The sequence below is a fragment of the Capricornis sumatraensis genome, chromosome 19 (assembly GCF_032405125.1).
Source record: "Capricornis sumatraensis isolate serow.1 chromosome 19, serow.2, whole genome shotgun sequence".
Classification (NCBI taxonomy): domain Eukaryota; kingdom Metazoa; phylum Chordata; class Mammalia; order Artiodactyla; family Bovidae; genus Capricornis; species Capricornis sumatraensis.
The window spans coordinates 76,175,203-76,189,012 of NC_091087.1; the positions used below are offsets into that span (position 1 = coordinate 76,175,203).

Consider the following 13,810-nt stretch of genomic DNA (forward strand, 5'->3'; position numbering starts at 1 on the left):
GAAGCCGTACTCGGCTCATTCAACAACGCTTCAGAGTGCGCAGTCAGTTTAGAAAAATAATTGGCCTTTTGGTATCATTTCAGAGAGAGGAGGGTTTATACACATGGAGAGACTAGGAGTCTGCCAGGCTTAAATCCTCACTTTCTAGAGCTGAGGATGCCATCTGGGTTCACTGACATTGGGCAGATGCCAACCGGCTTGCTTCCCGTGGACCCCGCCAGCCCCAGGATGTTCTGCCGGGCCCAGTGTCACCGGCTCGCACCCTGGAGTCCCGGACTCTCGTGACAGCATATTAGGTGAACGGGCCGCATATTGGGAGTATGGCTTCACACACACACTAGTGAGCTTTTCCAAACGGCCGAGAATGGCCTTCAGTGATTTGAAAGAATGCGGGAGCACATGTGTGCACCAGCTTCCTCGGGCAGCAGGGCTAGAAGTGAGAGACACCAGAAGAAACAGACCTTGGCGTTCCCTTCACGACAGAGGAAAGGAGAGAGCCCCGAGGCAGGGTGAGCTCTTAGGGAAGGAGGAGGTGGACCCCAGCTCTCCTCCCTGCCCCCGGGGACTGCACTTCTCGTGACCAGATGACCGTTTCATCCCATCTTGCTACAACAGAGGGGTGCATGCTCTGGGCAATCAACCAGAACGGACATTTTTCAGAAGAAAGAGAAATCACTTTGTTCTGTGTAAAAAGCTGCACTTCTGGCTCAGCAAGGTCAGCCTGCAACTTAGATTAGAAAGCTGCCGCTAAATCCTTCACTCCAGTACAAGCTGTTGTTTCCTTCCAGCTCTGGACCACATCCTGGGGAGGCAGCCGCAGGTGGTATGTCTGACTATCTGCAGAAGTTTTACAGAAAAGACCAAACTCGAGGGGTCGCCATTCTTGGCTGGCACTGGCGTCCTCACCCTTGTGTGGCCCAGAGATGGGGGGGGGGCGGTGAGGTTAGCTGCCTTCTATCAGCATCAGGTGCTGTGAGGGTCTGAGCAATTATAACCTGGTGTCCTCTCTCCTTGGCACCAACAGCAGAGCTCCAGGATAGAGGAGCTTACACTGGTCTCAATTGAGTATGTGGGGAAAAGACAAGTAAGTGATTTGAGGCTGTTGCTCGATAAAATGTGTTTTTCAAGCCCTTTCCCACCAGAGGGCAAGGACCCAGCTGGCTCTGCCCAGCAGCACCCCCGAGGGCCTAGCACAGAGGGTGGCACCAGTCATGGGCTGGACTGTGTCCCCCTGGAATTCACATGTGGACATCTCAACTCCTAGCACCTCACACTGTGACTGTGACTGTATTTGGAGGTAAGGACTTAAAAAGAGAATTAACAATCATGTGATTGCTGTTCTTATTCAGTCGCTAAGTCGTGTCTGACTCGTTGCAACCCCATGGGCTTCAGCACACTGTCCTTCACCATCTCCTGGGGTTTGAGCAAACTCATGTCCATTGAGTCAGTGATGCCATCCAACCATCTCATCCTCTACCATCCCCTTCTCCTCCTCTCAATCTTCCCAGCATCAGGGTCTTTTCCAATGAGTCAGCTCTTCACATCACGTCACCAAAGGATTGGAGTTCAGCTTCAGCATCAGTCCTTCCAGTGAATATTCAGGGTTGATTCCCTTTAGGACTGACTGATTTGATGGCCAAAGGACTCTCAAGGGTCTTCTCCAGCATCACAGTTCAAAAGCATCAGCTCTTTGGTGCTCAGCCTTCTTTATGGTCCAAATCTCACATCCATACATGACTACCGGAAAAACCATAGCTTTGACTAGACAGACCTTTGTTGGCAAAGTAATGTCTTTGCTTTTAAAGATACTGTCTAGGTTGGTCACAACTTTTCTTCCAAGGAGCAAGCATCTTTTAATTTCATGCCTGGAGTCACCATCCACTGTGATTTTGGAGCCCAAGTAAATAAAATCTGCTACTGTTTCCATTTTTCCCATCTGTTTGCCATGAAGTGATGGAACCAGAGGCCATGATCTTAGGTTTTTGAACGTTGAGTGTTAAGCCACCTTTTTCACTCTCTTCTTCAGCCTTCATCAAGAGGCCCTTTAGTTCCCCTTCAATCTCTGCCATAAGGGTGGTGTCATTTGCATATCTGAGGTTGTTGATATTTCTCCTGGCAATCTTAATTCCAGCTTGTGATTCATCCAGCCCAGCATTTCACATGATGTACTCTGCATAGAGCACATGATGTACTCTACTAAAGAGCCTCTTGATGACACTGAAACAGGAAAGTGAAAAAATTGGCTTAAAACTCAACATTCAGAAAACTAAGATCACAGCATCTGGTCCCATCAGTTCAGTTCAGTTCAGTCGCTCAGTCATGTCCGACTCTTTGCGACCCCATGAATCGCAGCACGCCAGGCCTCCCTGTCCATCACCAACTCCCGGAGTTCACTCAGATTCACGTCCATCGAGTCAGTGATGCCATCCAGCCATCTCATCCTCTCTCGTCCCCTTCTCCTCCTGCCCCCAATCCCTCCCAGCATCAGAGTCTTTTCCAATGAGTCAGCTCTCCTCATGAGGTGGCCAAAGTACTGGAGTTTCAGCTTTGGCATCATTCCTTCCAAAGAAATCCCAGGGCTGATCTCCTTCAGAATGGACTGGTTGGGTCTCCTTGCAGTCCAAGGGACCCTCAAGAGTCTTCTCCAACACCACAGTTCAAACGCATCAATTCTTCGGCACTCAGCCTTCTTCACAGTCCAACTCTCACATCCATACATGAACGCAGGATAAACCATAGCCTTGACTAGACGGACCTTAGTCGGCAAAGTAATCTCTCTGCTTTTGAATATACTATCCAGGTTGGTCATAACTTTTCTTCCAAGGAGTAAGCGTCTTTTAATTTCATGGCTGCAGTCACCATCTGCAGTGATTTTGGAGCCCAAAAAAATGAAGTCTGACACTGTTTCCACTGTTTCCCCATCTATTTCCCATGAAGTGATGGGACCAGATGCCATGATCTTCGTTTTCTGAATGTTGAGCTTTAAGCCAACTTTTTCACTTTCATCAAGAGGCTTTTTAGTTCCTCTTCACTTTCTGCCATAAGGGTGGTGTCATCTGCATATCTGAGGTTCTTGATATTTCTCCCAGCAGTCTTGATTCCAGCTTGTGTTTCTTCCAGTCCAGCGTTTCTCATGATGTACTCTGCATAGAAGTTGAATAAGCAGGGTGACAATATACAGCCTTGACGTACTCCTTTTTGTATTTGGAACCAGTCTGTTGTTCCATGTCCAGTTCTAACTGTTGCTTCCTGACCTGCATACAGATTTCTCAAGAGGCAGGTCATCACTTCATGGCAAATAGATGGGGAGTGGACACAGTGACAGACTTTTTCTGGGCTCCAAAATCACTGCAGATTATGACTGCAGCCATGAAATTAAAAGGTGCTTGCTCCTTGTAAGAAAAGTTATGACCAACCTAGACAGCATCTTAAAAAGCAAAGACATTACTTTGCCAACAAAGGTCTGTCTAGTCAAAACTGTGGTTTTTCCAGTAGTCATGTATAGATGTGCGAGTTGGACCATAAGGAAAGCTGAGCGCTGAAGAATTGATGCTTTTGAACTGTGCTGTTAGAGAAGACTCTTGAGAGTCCCTTGCACTGCAAGGAGATCCAACCAGTCCATCCTAAAGGAAATCAGTCCTGAATATTCATTGGAAGGATTGGTGCTGAAGCTGAAACTCCAATACTTTGGCCACCTGATGCGAAGAACTGACTCATTTGAAAAGACCCTGATGCTGGGAAAGATTGAGGAAAGAGAAGGGGACGACAGAGGATGAGATGGTTGGGTGACATCACCAAATCAATGGACAGGAGTTTGAGGAAACTCCGGGAGTTGGTGATGAACAGGGAGGCCTGGTGTGCTGCAGTCCATGGGGTCACAAAGAGTTGGACACGACTGAGCAACTGAACTGAACTGAACTGAACTCTACATATAAGTTAAATAAGCAGGGTGACAACATACAGCCTTGATGTACTCCTTTTCCAATTTGGAAGCAGTCTGTTGTTCCATTTCCAGTTCTAACTGTTGCTTTTTGACCTGCATACAGGTTTCTCAGGAGGCAGGTAAGATGGTCTGATATTCCCATCTCTTTTAGAATTTTCCAATTTGTTGTGATCCACAGAGTCAAAGGCTTTAGCGTAGTCAGTGAAGCAGATTTTTTTCTGGAATTCTCTTGCTTTTCTTATGATCCAACATATATCAAGATACAATCAACACAGAACGAGCAATTGGCACATATATAATGCACACTTTAATTATACACTCTTGACCTACAACAATAAAAGAGACCAGCAAAATGGGCTTATTCGGAAACAGCCAAGAGTTGCAGTTTGGAACATGCAGTCTATGGCAAACCACAGGCAAGTCTGGAGAACAAAGAGGCAATTCTTTAATAGAGGAGAATGGAGAATTAGGAAGGGCCCGTCTAAGCAAGGAGTCCATTGGTGGAAACTGAGAATTTGGCATGTAAGCGGTCTTCCACTGGCTGGCTTGTTGCCAGGAGTGGAGAAATCCTTCCTCCCTCCTCCTATTAGTAAAGTAACGCAAGGCACTCTCTTCCTTGCAGGAAGATGCCAGAGATATGGGTTTAATTCCTGGGTCGGGAAGATCCCCTGGAGGAGAGCATGGCAAGCCACTCCAATGTTCTTGCCTGGAGAATCCCAGGGACAGAGGAGCCTGGTGGGCTGCAGTCCATGGGTTGCAGAGTCTGAAGTGACTGAGTGCACGGCACACACAGGGTCTGCTTGCTCCCTCTCTGGCCTCCTGACTCCAATTTATTTTTTTAAGTTTTTGACCATGCTGCTTGTGGGATCTTAGTTCCCTGACCCAACCCCCAACCCTCAGCAGTGAAAGTGCAGAGTCCTGACCCCTGGACCACCAGGGAATTTTCTCTGACTCCATTGTATTTCATTTAAATATCGAGTTATCTGTCTGGCTGTGCTGGGCCTTAGCTGCAGCCCACGAGATCTCAGTTGCAGCATGCTTGAACTCTTGGTTGCATGTGGGATCTAGTTCCCCAACCAGGGCTCAAACCCAGGCCCCCTACATTGAGAGCCTGGAATCTTAACCACTGGACCACTAGGCAAGTCCCTCCGACTCATTTCTAAATGAGGTTTCTATTTCTCAATTTTTATAACACTAAGGTGTACAACGTCATGATTTCATACACATACATATTGCAAACTTTGATAAGGTGAGAGAATACATCCTTCACCTCATATAATTACCATTTGGCTGTTTTTGTTATGGTGAGTACATTTAGGATCTACATTTAGCAACTTTCAAGTACATAATACTTGTTAACTAGAGTTACTGTGCTATACATTATGAGAGCCCTGGAACTTCATCTTATAACTGGAAGTCTGTACCCTCAGACCATCAGCTCCCCATTTCCCTCAATGCCAGCGCCCAGCAACCACCATTCTACTCTGCTTCTATGATGATTTTGAATTCCACATGTAAGTGCAATTTTACAGTACTATATTTGTCTTTCTCTAAATTAGCAAAATGTCCTCCAGGTTCATTCATGTTGTTCCAGTGGGCAGGATGGCCTTTTTTATGGCTGAATAATATTTCCTTATATGTAATTCCTAATACCACTCACTCCTTTATTCATTCATCCACAGACGAACGCTTAGGTTGTCTCCATGTCTTGGCGATTGCAGAAATGCTGCAGTGAGCTTGGGGCACAGCGCTTCAAGATACTGGCTTCAGTCCCTTTGTATACACCAAAGTGGTATTGCTGGATCACATGGTAGTCCCATTTTCAACTTTTTGAGAAACCAGGATGTAATAAATTTTCAAGAGGTCTTATGGCTTCGCCTTAATCCAGTCTGATTGAGAAGGGGATGAGGAAGAGGCCTCAGAAGTCAGCTCTGCCCACCTCGATCTGGGACTTCCACCTCCCAGAACTAAAGAGAAGAAATGTGTATTGTCTAAGCCCCTAGTCTGAGAGCTTTGTTACTAGCACCTCTAGAAAAGGAATCCAACACTGACCAGGCCCTCCACAAATATTTCTTAAAATTGAGCTAGAAGAGCTATCAAGATTCTCTTTTAATCACAATGTTTTGCACCTGTAGAATATTTACTGTGACTGAAAAGAGTCTAAGGCAGTTTCAAATCTGAACCCAAAGAAAGTTTTTTAAATTCCCAAGATCTGTAAGATTAAAAACAATATTCTTGGGAATTTCGTCCATTTCTAGGATAAAACCAATCAAGCGTCTCTTCAGTCAGTTACTGCAGATGGCTAACAGGAATAGAACCACACGACAGACACACGACCGGGAAAACGCTGCCAAAGCCCCCCTCCGGACCTGTTCCTTCCAGACCCACCAGGCCAGGTGGGAAGGGGCACCTGGACCAGAGGCTGGCCCCGCTCATATCCCTTCTAGGCGGGGTCAGTGTCCAGGGCTGTGACGTGCCTCATGTGGGGCGTGTCCTGTGAGACTGAGGCCCTCGGCTTTGTCTCCAGAAATCCGGGCTACAGAGGGACATGCTGGATGGCCCCTGGGCCAGCAGACAGGATGAGGGTCAGGGAGGCAGGCAGCCGGCAGAGGCCTGGGTGGGGCCGGAGCCTCGCTGCTCGGTCAGAGCCCAACATTGCCTCAGCCCTGCCCAGGACGGCCCCGTGTAAGGCACTCTCCACTTGTGAAGGCGAGACGTTCCTCCAGATTAAGAAATAAAGAAAAGTTGGCACATGGGACTCTGCTCAACACTGGGCGCCAGCTGGACGGGAGGGGGCACTGGGGGAGAGCGGGCACGCGTGTATGTGGGGCTGAGTCCCTTTGCTAGCCACCTGAGACTACCGCCGCACTGTTAATCAGCTGTGCCCCAGGACAAAATGTTTCTGGAGTCAAATACCAAAAAAGTGAATCCTCCTCAGACCACTGGTGATTTAAAGGAAGAAATATGAGTTTCCAGAGTTATACCTATGGCTGATTCATGCTGATGTTTGACAGAAAACAACAAAATTCTGTAAAGCAGTTATCCTTCAGTTAAAAAAATAAATTTAAAAAGAAAAGACTTGTTTGGAGACCAGAACAACAGCCAATACGCTCGCCTTTTTCGCGCCGCCTCAAACGAGTCTCGCCCCCTCGGATGAGTCCCGCCTCTATGTCGCCTCTGGCCTATCACGGGCCGCGTGTCTCACGAGTCCCGCCCCCACGTAGTCCCCAGCCTATCCCGCGGTGCTTTCGCATCACACCGCCTTCCTATTTCCCTGCTGGTGGCGCGCCCGCTCTGACCCTTGACCTCTCTCTGGACTTTCCCGCGCCGCTGAGTCCCGCCTCCCAGAGCAAGCGCCCCGCCCCCGCCCTCGGCCTGGGCCTATCCCGCGTCGCGCCGCACAAGAGTCCCGCCCCATCCTCTTCCCAGACCTATCCTGTGTCGCGCCGCGTATTAGTCCCACCCCCCGCTCCGCGCCGGGTTGGCGCGCGGCTGTGACGTCACGAGCAAGAGAGGCGCGGCGGCCGAGCGGAGCCGCTTCGGGCCGCGGCCATGCCCAAGCGGGGCTGCCCCTTCGCGGATGCGGCCCCGCTGCAGCTCAAAGTGCGTGTCGGCCAGAGAGAACTGAGTCGCGGCGTGTGCGCCGAGCGCCTCACACGAGAGATTTTCGGTGAGTGCTGTGAAGCGGAGCTGGGCGGGGGGTCCCCACCGGCCGCGCCCCCTGGAGCCGGTGCCCGTGTTCCCCGCCGCCTGACCGGGCTTAGGAGCCGCGAGAAGGACGGCGTGAATGCTCCCGCGTCCACGACCTGCCCCTTCCGCACCTCCCGAAACGGACGGCTTCTGCGTGGGGCCGAGTCGGGGCTCGGTCCTGCGGGAATACTGGACTCACAGGAGCTCGCTCTGATCTGACCAGCCCAGCGATAGGCCTCCGGGTCCCGCCTCCCGGGACTCGTCCCGGTGGGAAGGTCGGCAGAGGCACCCCTTCAAACCCGAGAGGCTTGTGTGGAGCGCGCCCTCCTTGCCAGGCGGTGCCGCTGCTGAGGGGGCCAGTCGAAGGAGGACTCTCTAGAGGGGCAGACACGGGTCACCGAAGGACCACCTGCAGGCTGTCAGGTCTCCTGGAGGAACAGAGTCAAAGCCAGATCCTGCGGGGTTAGACAGGCAGAGAGGGAAAGGAAGGAAATTCCTGGCAGAGGGAACAGCCTGTGCGAAAAGCGGGGCGCTGGAGTGTGCTGTCCGGCTCCGCGCGGCTGCACTGTCCAGTTGAAAAATGTGAGGGCCCTGACCTAAGCCTTCTCCTCTGACTTCTTCAGGCACGTTTTTGAGTGCATGGATAATACTGACATCGCTTTGGAGAGATTAGCAGGTGATGTAAATAAGTGAAGCCTAGGGTGCTTGGGCCAAACTGCAATGTTACTCTCTCAGGACCTTCCAAAAATGAAAACACTGCAACCAGAAGGGAGGGCTTCCCTGGCGTCTCAGACAGTAAAGAACCCGCCTGCAGTGCCGGAGGCCTGGGTTTCATCCCTGGTTTGGGAAGATCCCCAGGAGGAGGGCACGGGAACCCACTCCAGTATTCTTGCCTGGAGAATCCTATGGACAGAGGAGCCTGGTGGGCTACCGTCCATGGGGTCTCAGAGTCAGACACGACTGAGTGACTAACACACACACATAAGTCAGTCTAGCTCTTGACCACAATGTCCTGGAGCATTTGCAGAGCTTGTCCCATGCAGGGCCCATCAGGGAGGGAGTGCTAGGCTCCCTGGACATTCTCTGAGAAGGACAGGGCATCGTGAGGCCCATGTGAGCTCACGTGCAATGATCTCCGAGTCTTGAACTCTGGCCTCTTTATGTTGAACTGGCCACAGGCCCTTGAAGACGGGTGTTAGTCTCGCCACATGACCGGCCCCCCGCCCAGTCCCATCCTGTTACAGACGGGGAGACTGGAGGAGGAGGAGCTGGGTGTGGCAGGCTGTCATCACTTCCGCTGAGTTATCAGCTGTGTGTTTCTGTGATATCGCCCAGCACCAGCAGCTTCTAAGGTCTCCACCCTGGCTCTGTTGGGACAGAGCAGAGAACCACAGAGCATTGCTGGGCTGGCATTTAGCATCTCACCTTGCGAAAGCTGCTGCTCGTGGCTGGGGAGATGTCCAGGTCCCACAGAGGTCTGGAAAGTTCTGGGGTACCTTGTCAGGAGCCAGCTGTGGCTGTGCATTTTGCCAGCAGCTCTGCAGCAGCCAAAAGGTTGCAGGCTCAGCCCTGAGTTTCTTGCTGTGCTTTAGTTGGCTATCCACAGTGCAGAAGGGAATGGAGACGGAGATGGCAGCCCACTCCGGTGTTCTTGCCTGGAGAATCCCGGGGACGGAGGAGCCTGGTGGGGCTCTGCTCTATCAGAGGAGGCCTGCTTGTGGGTTCTGGGGAGGAGGTGAGGCCACACGTTGTGAAAAATGAGCAGAGTGACGGGACGGGGAGCCCAGGTGGGGCTGCAGGGTGCAGAACCTGGCTGGAGGAGGTGCCCACTGAGCCCAGGCCGGAGGGCAGCCTCGCCAGGGGCAGCTTGGTCCCGGGTGACTGGAAATCTGCTCAGAGGAGGGCTCAGCACGCACAGCTCCAGGGACAGGCGGCCCCACAGGGGCTTCCATACCGCAGGGGTGTAAGCGGGCAATGCTTGTCCTCCCCAGAGAAGACCATGCAGCTTCTCTTCCGTGGAGCCCAGGCCTGCATGGACCCTGCATGGGAGGAAGGCTGCGCCATTGTCCACACGCCAGAGTCCCCGAGGCCCGGCCCCACAGAAGCCCCTCGGGCCGCGCGTGGGCAGATGCTGATCGGGCCCGACGGCCGGCTGACCCGGAGTCAAGCGCAGGCCTCCGAGGCTGGTGAGTAAGGCGGACGGCAGGCGCTTCCCAGGTCTCTGCTGCAGACAGGATGGGGTGGGGGCTCTTCCTCCTGGGCTGGCGGGAGCTGGGCCGGAGTCTGATGCCGGGAGTGGGGCGAGTGCCTGGAGGTTCCCACTGCAGGAGGCGCTCCCCGCTCTGATGTATGGGAACTGTGAACAGCTCTAACTGTTCAATCAGAAAGGAGCAGGCACCCTTCTGGGTGACCCTCGTGGGTGTCCTGCCTGCTTCCCACCTGGAGCTCTCATCTGCATCCCTCTGCAGTGTGCTGTAGACTCAGACTGTCACGTGCGTCACAGCTAAAAACCCCCACCCCTGGGGGCCCAGGAACCCCTGTGTTAAGCCAGGACACGGGGACCACACTTGGAGACGCAGCTGTGAGATGTGCCAGGGGTTGAAGGCCTGGCGAGTTCTGCTGCAGGTGGTCAGGGGAGGAGCTAGCCCAGGCTCCTGACCTCTGGGTGGTGAGAGTTCCAGGTGGGCCTCACGGAAGCCGGCTAGGATCTCCCCCTGGTGAACAGGTCCCAGCGCCGTGCTTCCACACAGATTGACTAGTGGTGGGTTAGGTGCTGGAGGAGGGTGGCCCGCTGTCCTCCGGGAGGCAAGGGGTGGCCCCCAGCGCCAGGGCTCCCGGTCACCTTTGGACTGACCAGTGTTTCTTCTGCACAGACCCAGCTGGGGTGGCGTCGGGAGCCTGCTCATCTTGCGTGCGGGCCGTGGATGGGAAGGCGGCGTGCAGCCAGTGCGAGCGGGCCCTGTGTGCACGCTGCGTGCGCACCTGCTGCAGCTGTGGAGCCGTGGCCTGCGCCCTGTGTGCCCTCGTGGAGTGAGTGCAGGCCCTGGGGTGGGGGGGCTCCCCCTCGTGGAGTGAGCGCAGGCCCTGGGGGTGGGGGGCTCCCCCTGGCCAAGTGAGTGCGGGCCCTGGGGCGGGGGGGCTCCCCCTCGTGGAGTGAGTGCGGGCCCTGGGGGTGGGGGGCTCCCCCTCCTGGAGTGAGTGCGGGCCCTGGGGCGGGGGGCTCCCCCTGGCCGAGTGAGTGCGGGCCCTGGGGGTGGGGGCCTCCCCCTGGCCGAGTGAGTGCGGGCCCTAGGGTGGGGGGCTCCCCCTCCTGGAGTGAGTGCGGGCCCTGGGGTGGGGGGCTCCCCCTCCTGGAGTGAGTGCGGGCCCTGGGGCGTGGCCTCCCCTCCTGGAGTGAGTGCGGGCCCTGGGGCGGGGCCTCCCCCTGGCCAAGTGAGTGCGGGCCCTGGAGCGGGGCCTCCTTGTCCTCCCGCCTCCCCCAGCTGCCTGGTTCCCAAACACCCACAGAGCCCACCGCTCACCTGCCTGGTCTCGTGGCCGTGGTGGGCCGGGCACCCTGCCCTGTGTGATGAGCTCATGACTTGCTCCAGGGCTCCCTGGAGGCCGGGTTTTGGCCTCCGAGCTGCAGTGTGGCCCTACCACGGCGTCCTGCCCACGCCTGGTGGACCGCTCGGGCCCCGGCTGCGGCGGGACTGTGGGCTGGGCCGCCGCTGAGAGCTGGGCCTGGGCTCCTGAGTGCTGATGCTGTGGCGCCTGCCTGGGGCAGCTGCCGCCTCCCGGCCCGTCAGCTCCTTCCCCCAAGCAGTCTCCTGCCCTTGGCTGGGTTGCCTCTTCCTTGCCCCGCTGGAGCCGGTGGAGGCCAGTCAGCCCTGCCGCCCAGCTGGGGCCTGCCCGGGGCGGCAGGCCAGCATCAGGCCTGAGCCGCGCTCTGGCTGGCAGGGCCTTTCCGGTGAGCGCCCCAGACGTTCACCGTCACCCCCTGCAGGTGGACGCCCACCGCGGGCTGGTGTCTGGGGGCTGAGGGGGTCTCCTCGGGGCGCCCCTGGTCAGCAGGCTCCGCACTCTGGCCTCAGCCCAGGCCCCCAAGCCGCCTCCCTCAGGAGCGTCCGTCTCTGGGGGCCTGGCCATGCGGGCTCGGCCGCCTGGGTGCGGGACCCCCTCATGACTGCCTCCGTCTGGGCCGGGCTGGTACGCAGCTCACGGGGACTCAGCCCTGACGCAGCCCCTCTCTCGCCGGTCTCAGCTACGGGGGTGACCTTCACGAGAAAGTGCTGTGTTCCAGCTGCGCCGTGTTTGAGGCCTGAGCCTGCGTGTGGACTGCCGCCTCACCTCCACCGCCCCGCCATGGCGGCTGAGGGACCGGGGGAAGGTGCCTTTTCTCTCTTGTATTTTGTGCCCCTGACCACTGAAGACAATAAAGCCTCTATATTTGGACGAGAGGGCTCAGTTGGCGGCGCTCCTGAGGCCTGTGACCTGCCGGCCCCACACGGCAGCACCCTGAGCCCTCGGGTGGGCCGAGTCTCAGACCGTCCCTGCAAGGCCACCAGGCACATTGCCGTCTCGGGGCCCCTACCCAGGAGGGTGGGTTCTGGCCAGGGTTGCGGCCCACGGGGCCTGAGGGAGGCAGCGGACAGGCGGGCCGCAGGCCGGTTCCCATGCACGGACCCCCACAGCGCTGCCCGCCAAGAGGAGCCCATGGGCGGGCAGCCTGGCTCCCCGGAGAGCGTGGCAGAGCAGAGAGGTGCGGGGGGCGGGCAGCCGGGGCACTGGCGGCTGGAGGGTCGGTGACAGCGATCTTTAGGGGCCTGGGCCAGGGCAGGGTTAGCCCCCATGGGCGGAGCCTGGGACCCTGGAGCAGGGAGACGGAGGGCCGTGAGGGGGCCTTAGGTCTAAGAAAGGGGGTCACAAGTGACTCCCGGGTCTTCTGAGCTGAAAACACTCAGAGGCCGCCTGGCTCAGCCCCGGGAGCGCGGCTCAAACCCGTTCGGCGGTCAGCCATCCTCGGGGGTCACCTCCGGCCCCGCGTCCACCTGCAGACTGTGACCCCGGCAAGCACAGGAAGAGAGGCTCAGTGAAACTCATCGCTGGGGACACAGGTCGCTGTCGGGAGGAGCGGCCTCGCCCCCGTCAGGTTGCCCGTGCGCAGCTGTGGCCAGCAGGCAGTGCGGCGTTGGGGCAGCCCTGCAGTGAGTGACCCGGCGCCCCCACCTCTGGCAAACACCCTGCAGGGAAGCGAGCCTGTGCACCCGTGTTCACAGCAATGCCGTTCACAGGAGGGCAGAGGACCATGTCCATCTGGGGGACAGGGCTGAGCCAACACAGCCCATCCCTACAGTGGGATCGGGCCTGGCCTTACGAAGGAAGGAAACCCTGACAGGCTACAGGACAGACAGACCCAGAGGGTGTTGTGCTGAGGGAAGTCGGCCAGCTGCAACAGGGCGGGCCTGCGATTCCACTCAGAGCAGGGCAGCGGAGGGGTGGGGCTGCGGGCGGGGCGGAGGTGGGCAGTGAGTGGAAGGAGAACGGTTTCAGTCTGCGAAGGTGAAGGTTTCTGGAGGTGGTGATGGGGGGGGGCACACTGGGTGCCTCCACACTGGCCAAAGCGGCAAGCTCGACGTGCCTTACCAACCGAGGATATTTAGAATGTTACAAAGACCGTTGTTGGAAGCAAAAATAATGTGTGTTGGGGATTTTGAACGTGATGGGAACAAGCTGTGAGCCCAGCACAGAGCTGGGACGTGGAGGTGTGCGATCTGAGGGCTGTGTGTGGGTCGCTGGGTCTCAGAGGCAGGCTGGTGAGTCGGTTACAGGTCCGAGCACAGCCAGGCCACAGCTCCGACCTCCCTACAGAGAGCACTGGCTCTGAATTCCTCACGGGATCCCGCGTCCTGGAACTGAAAAGCAGCAGCAGTGGGAAAGCTGAGGAAATAGAAATAAGCCATAAAAGAAAATGGGCTGTTAAAGAACAGTCATTAATCCAAAATGAGGCAGAGAAAGAGGACAGACGGCAGAAAGCAGCAGCGAGGCGTCCGGGAGAGCAGCGCGATGGTGCTCAGGCTCAGGCGCGGCTACATCCAGTGCTGGGGGCGGGCCCGGCGCCCCCGAGGGGCGAAGACCCTCAGGCAGCCCAAACAGCAAGAGCAGCCACCCTCGTCAACAAGAAGTCCTTTACGAGTA

The 13,810-nt window shown here is 56.1% G+C and overlaps 1 protein-coding gene across 2 annotated transcripts; it reads left to right on the top strand.

The window, feature by feature from the left end:
- The first annotated feature begins 7,457 nt into the window (after positions 1 to 7,457).
- Positions 7,458 to 12,029, top strand: SIVA1 (SIVA1 apoptosis inducing factor). Of its 2 annotated transcripts, XM_068991423.1 has the most exons (4): positions 7,458 to 7,613; positions 9,625 to 9,819; positions 10,507 to 10,663; positions 11,877 to 12,029. In XM_068991423.1, exons 1-4 carry the CDS (start codon positions 7,496 to 7,498, stop codon positions 11,935 to 11,937), a joined length of 531 nt encoding a protein of 176 aa, XP_068847524.1. In that variant the 5' UTR covers positions 7,458 to 7,495; the 3' UTR covers positions 11,938 to 12,029. The 2 variants fall into 2 exon arrangements, with proteins under 2 accessions (XP_068847524.1, XP_068847525.1); XM_068991424.1 differs by lacking the exon at positions 9,625 to 9,819.
- Positions 12,030 to 13,810: the final 1,781 nt, after the last annotated feature.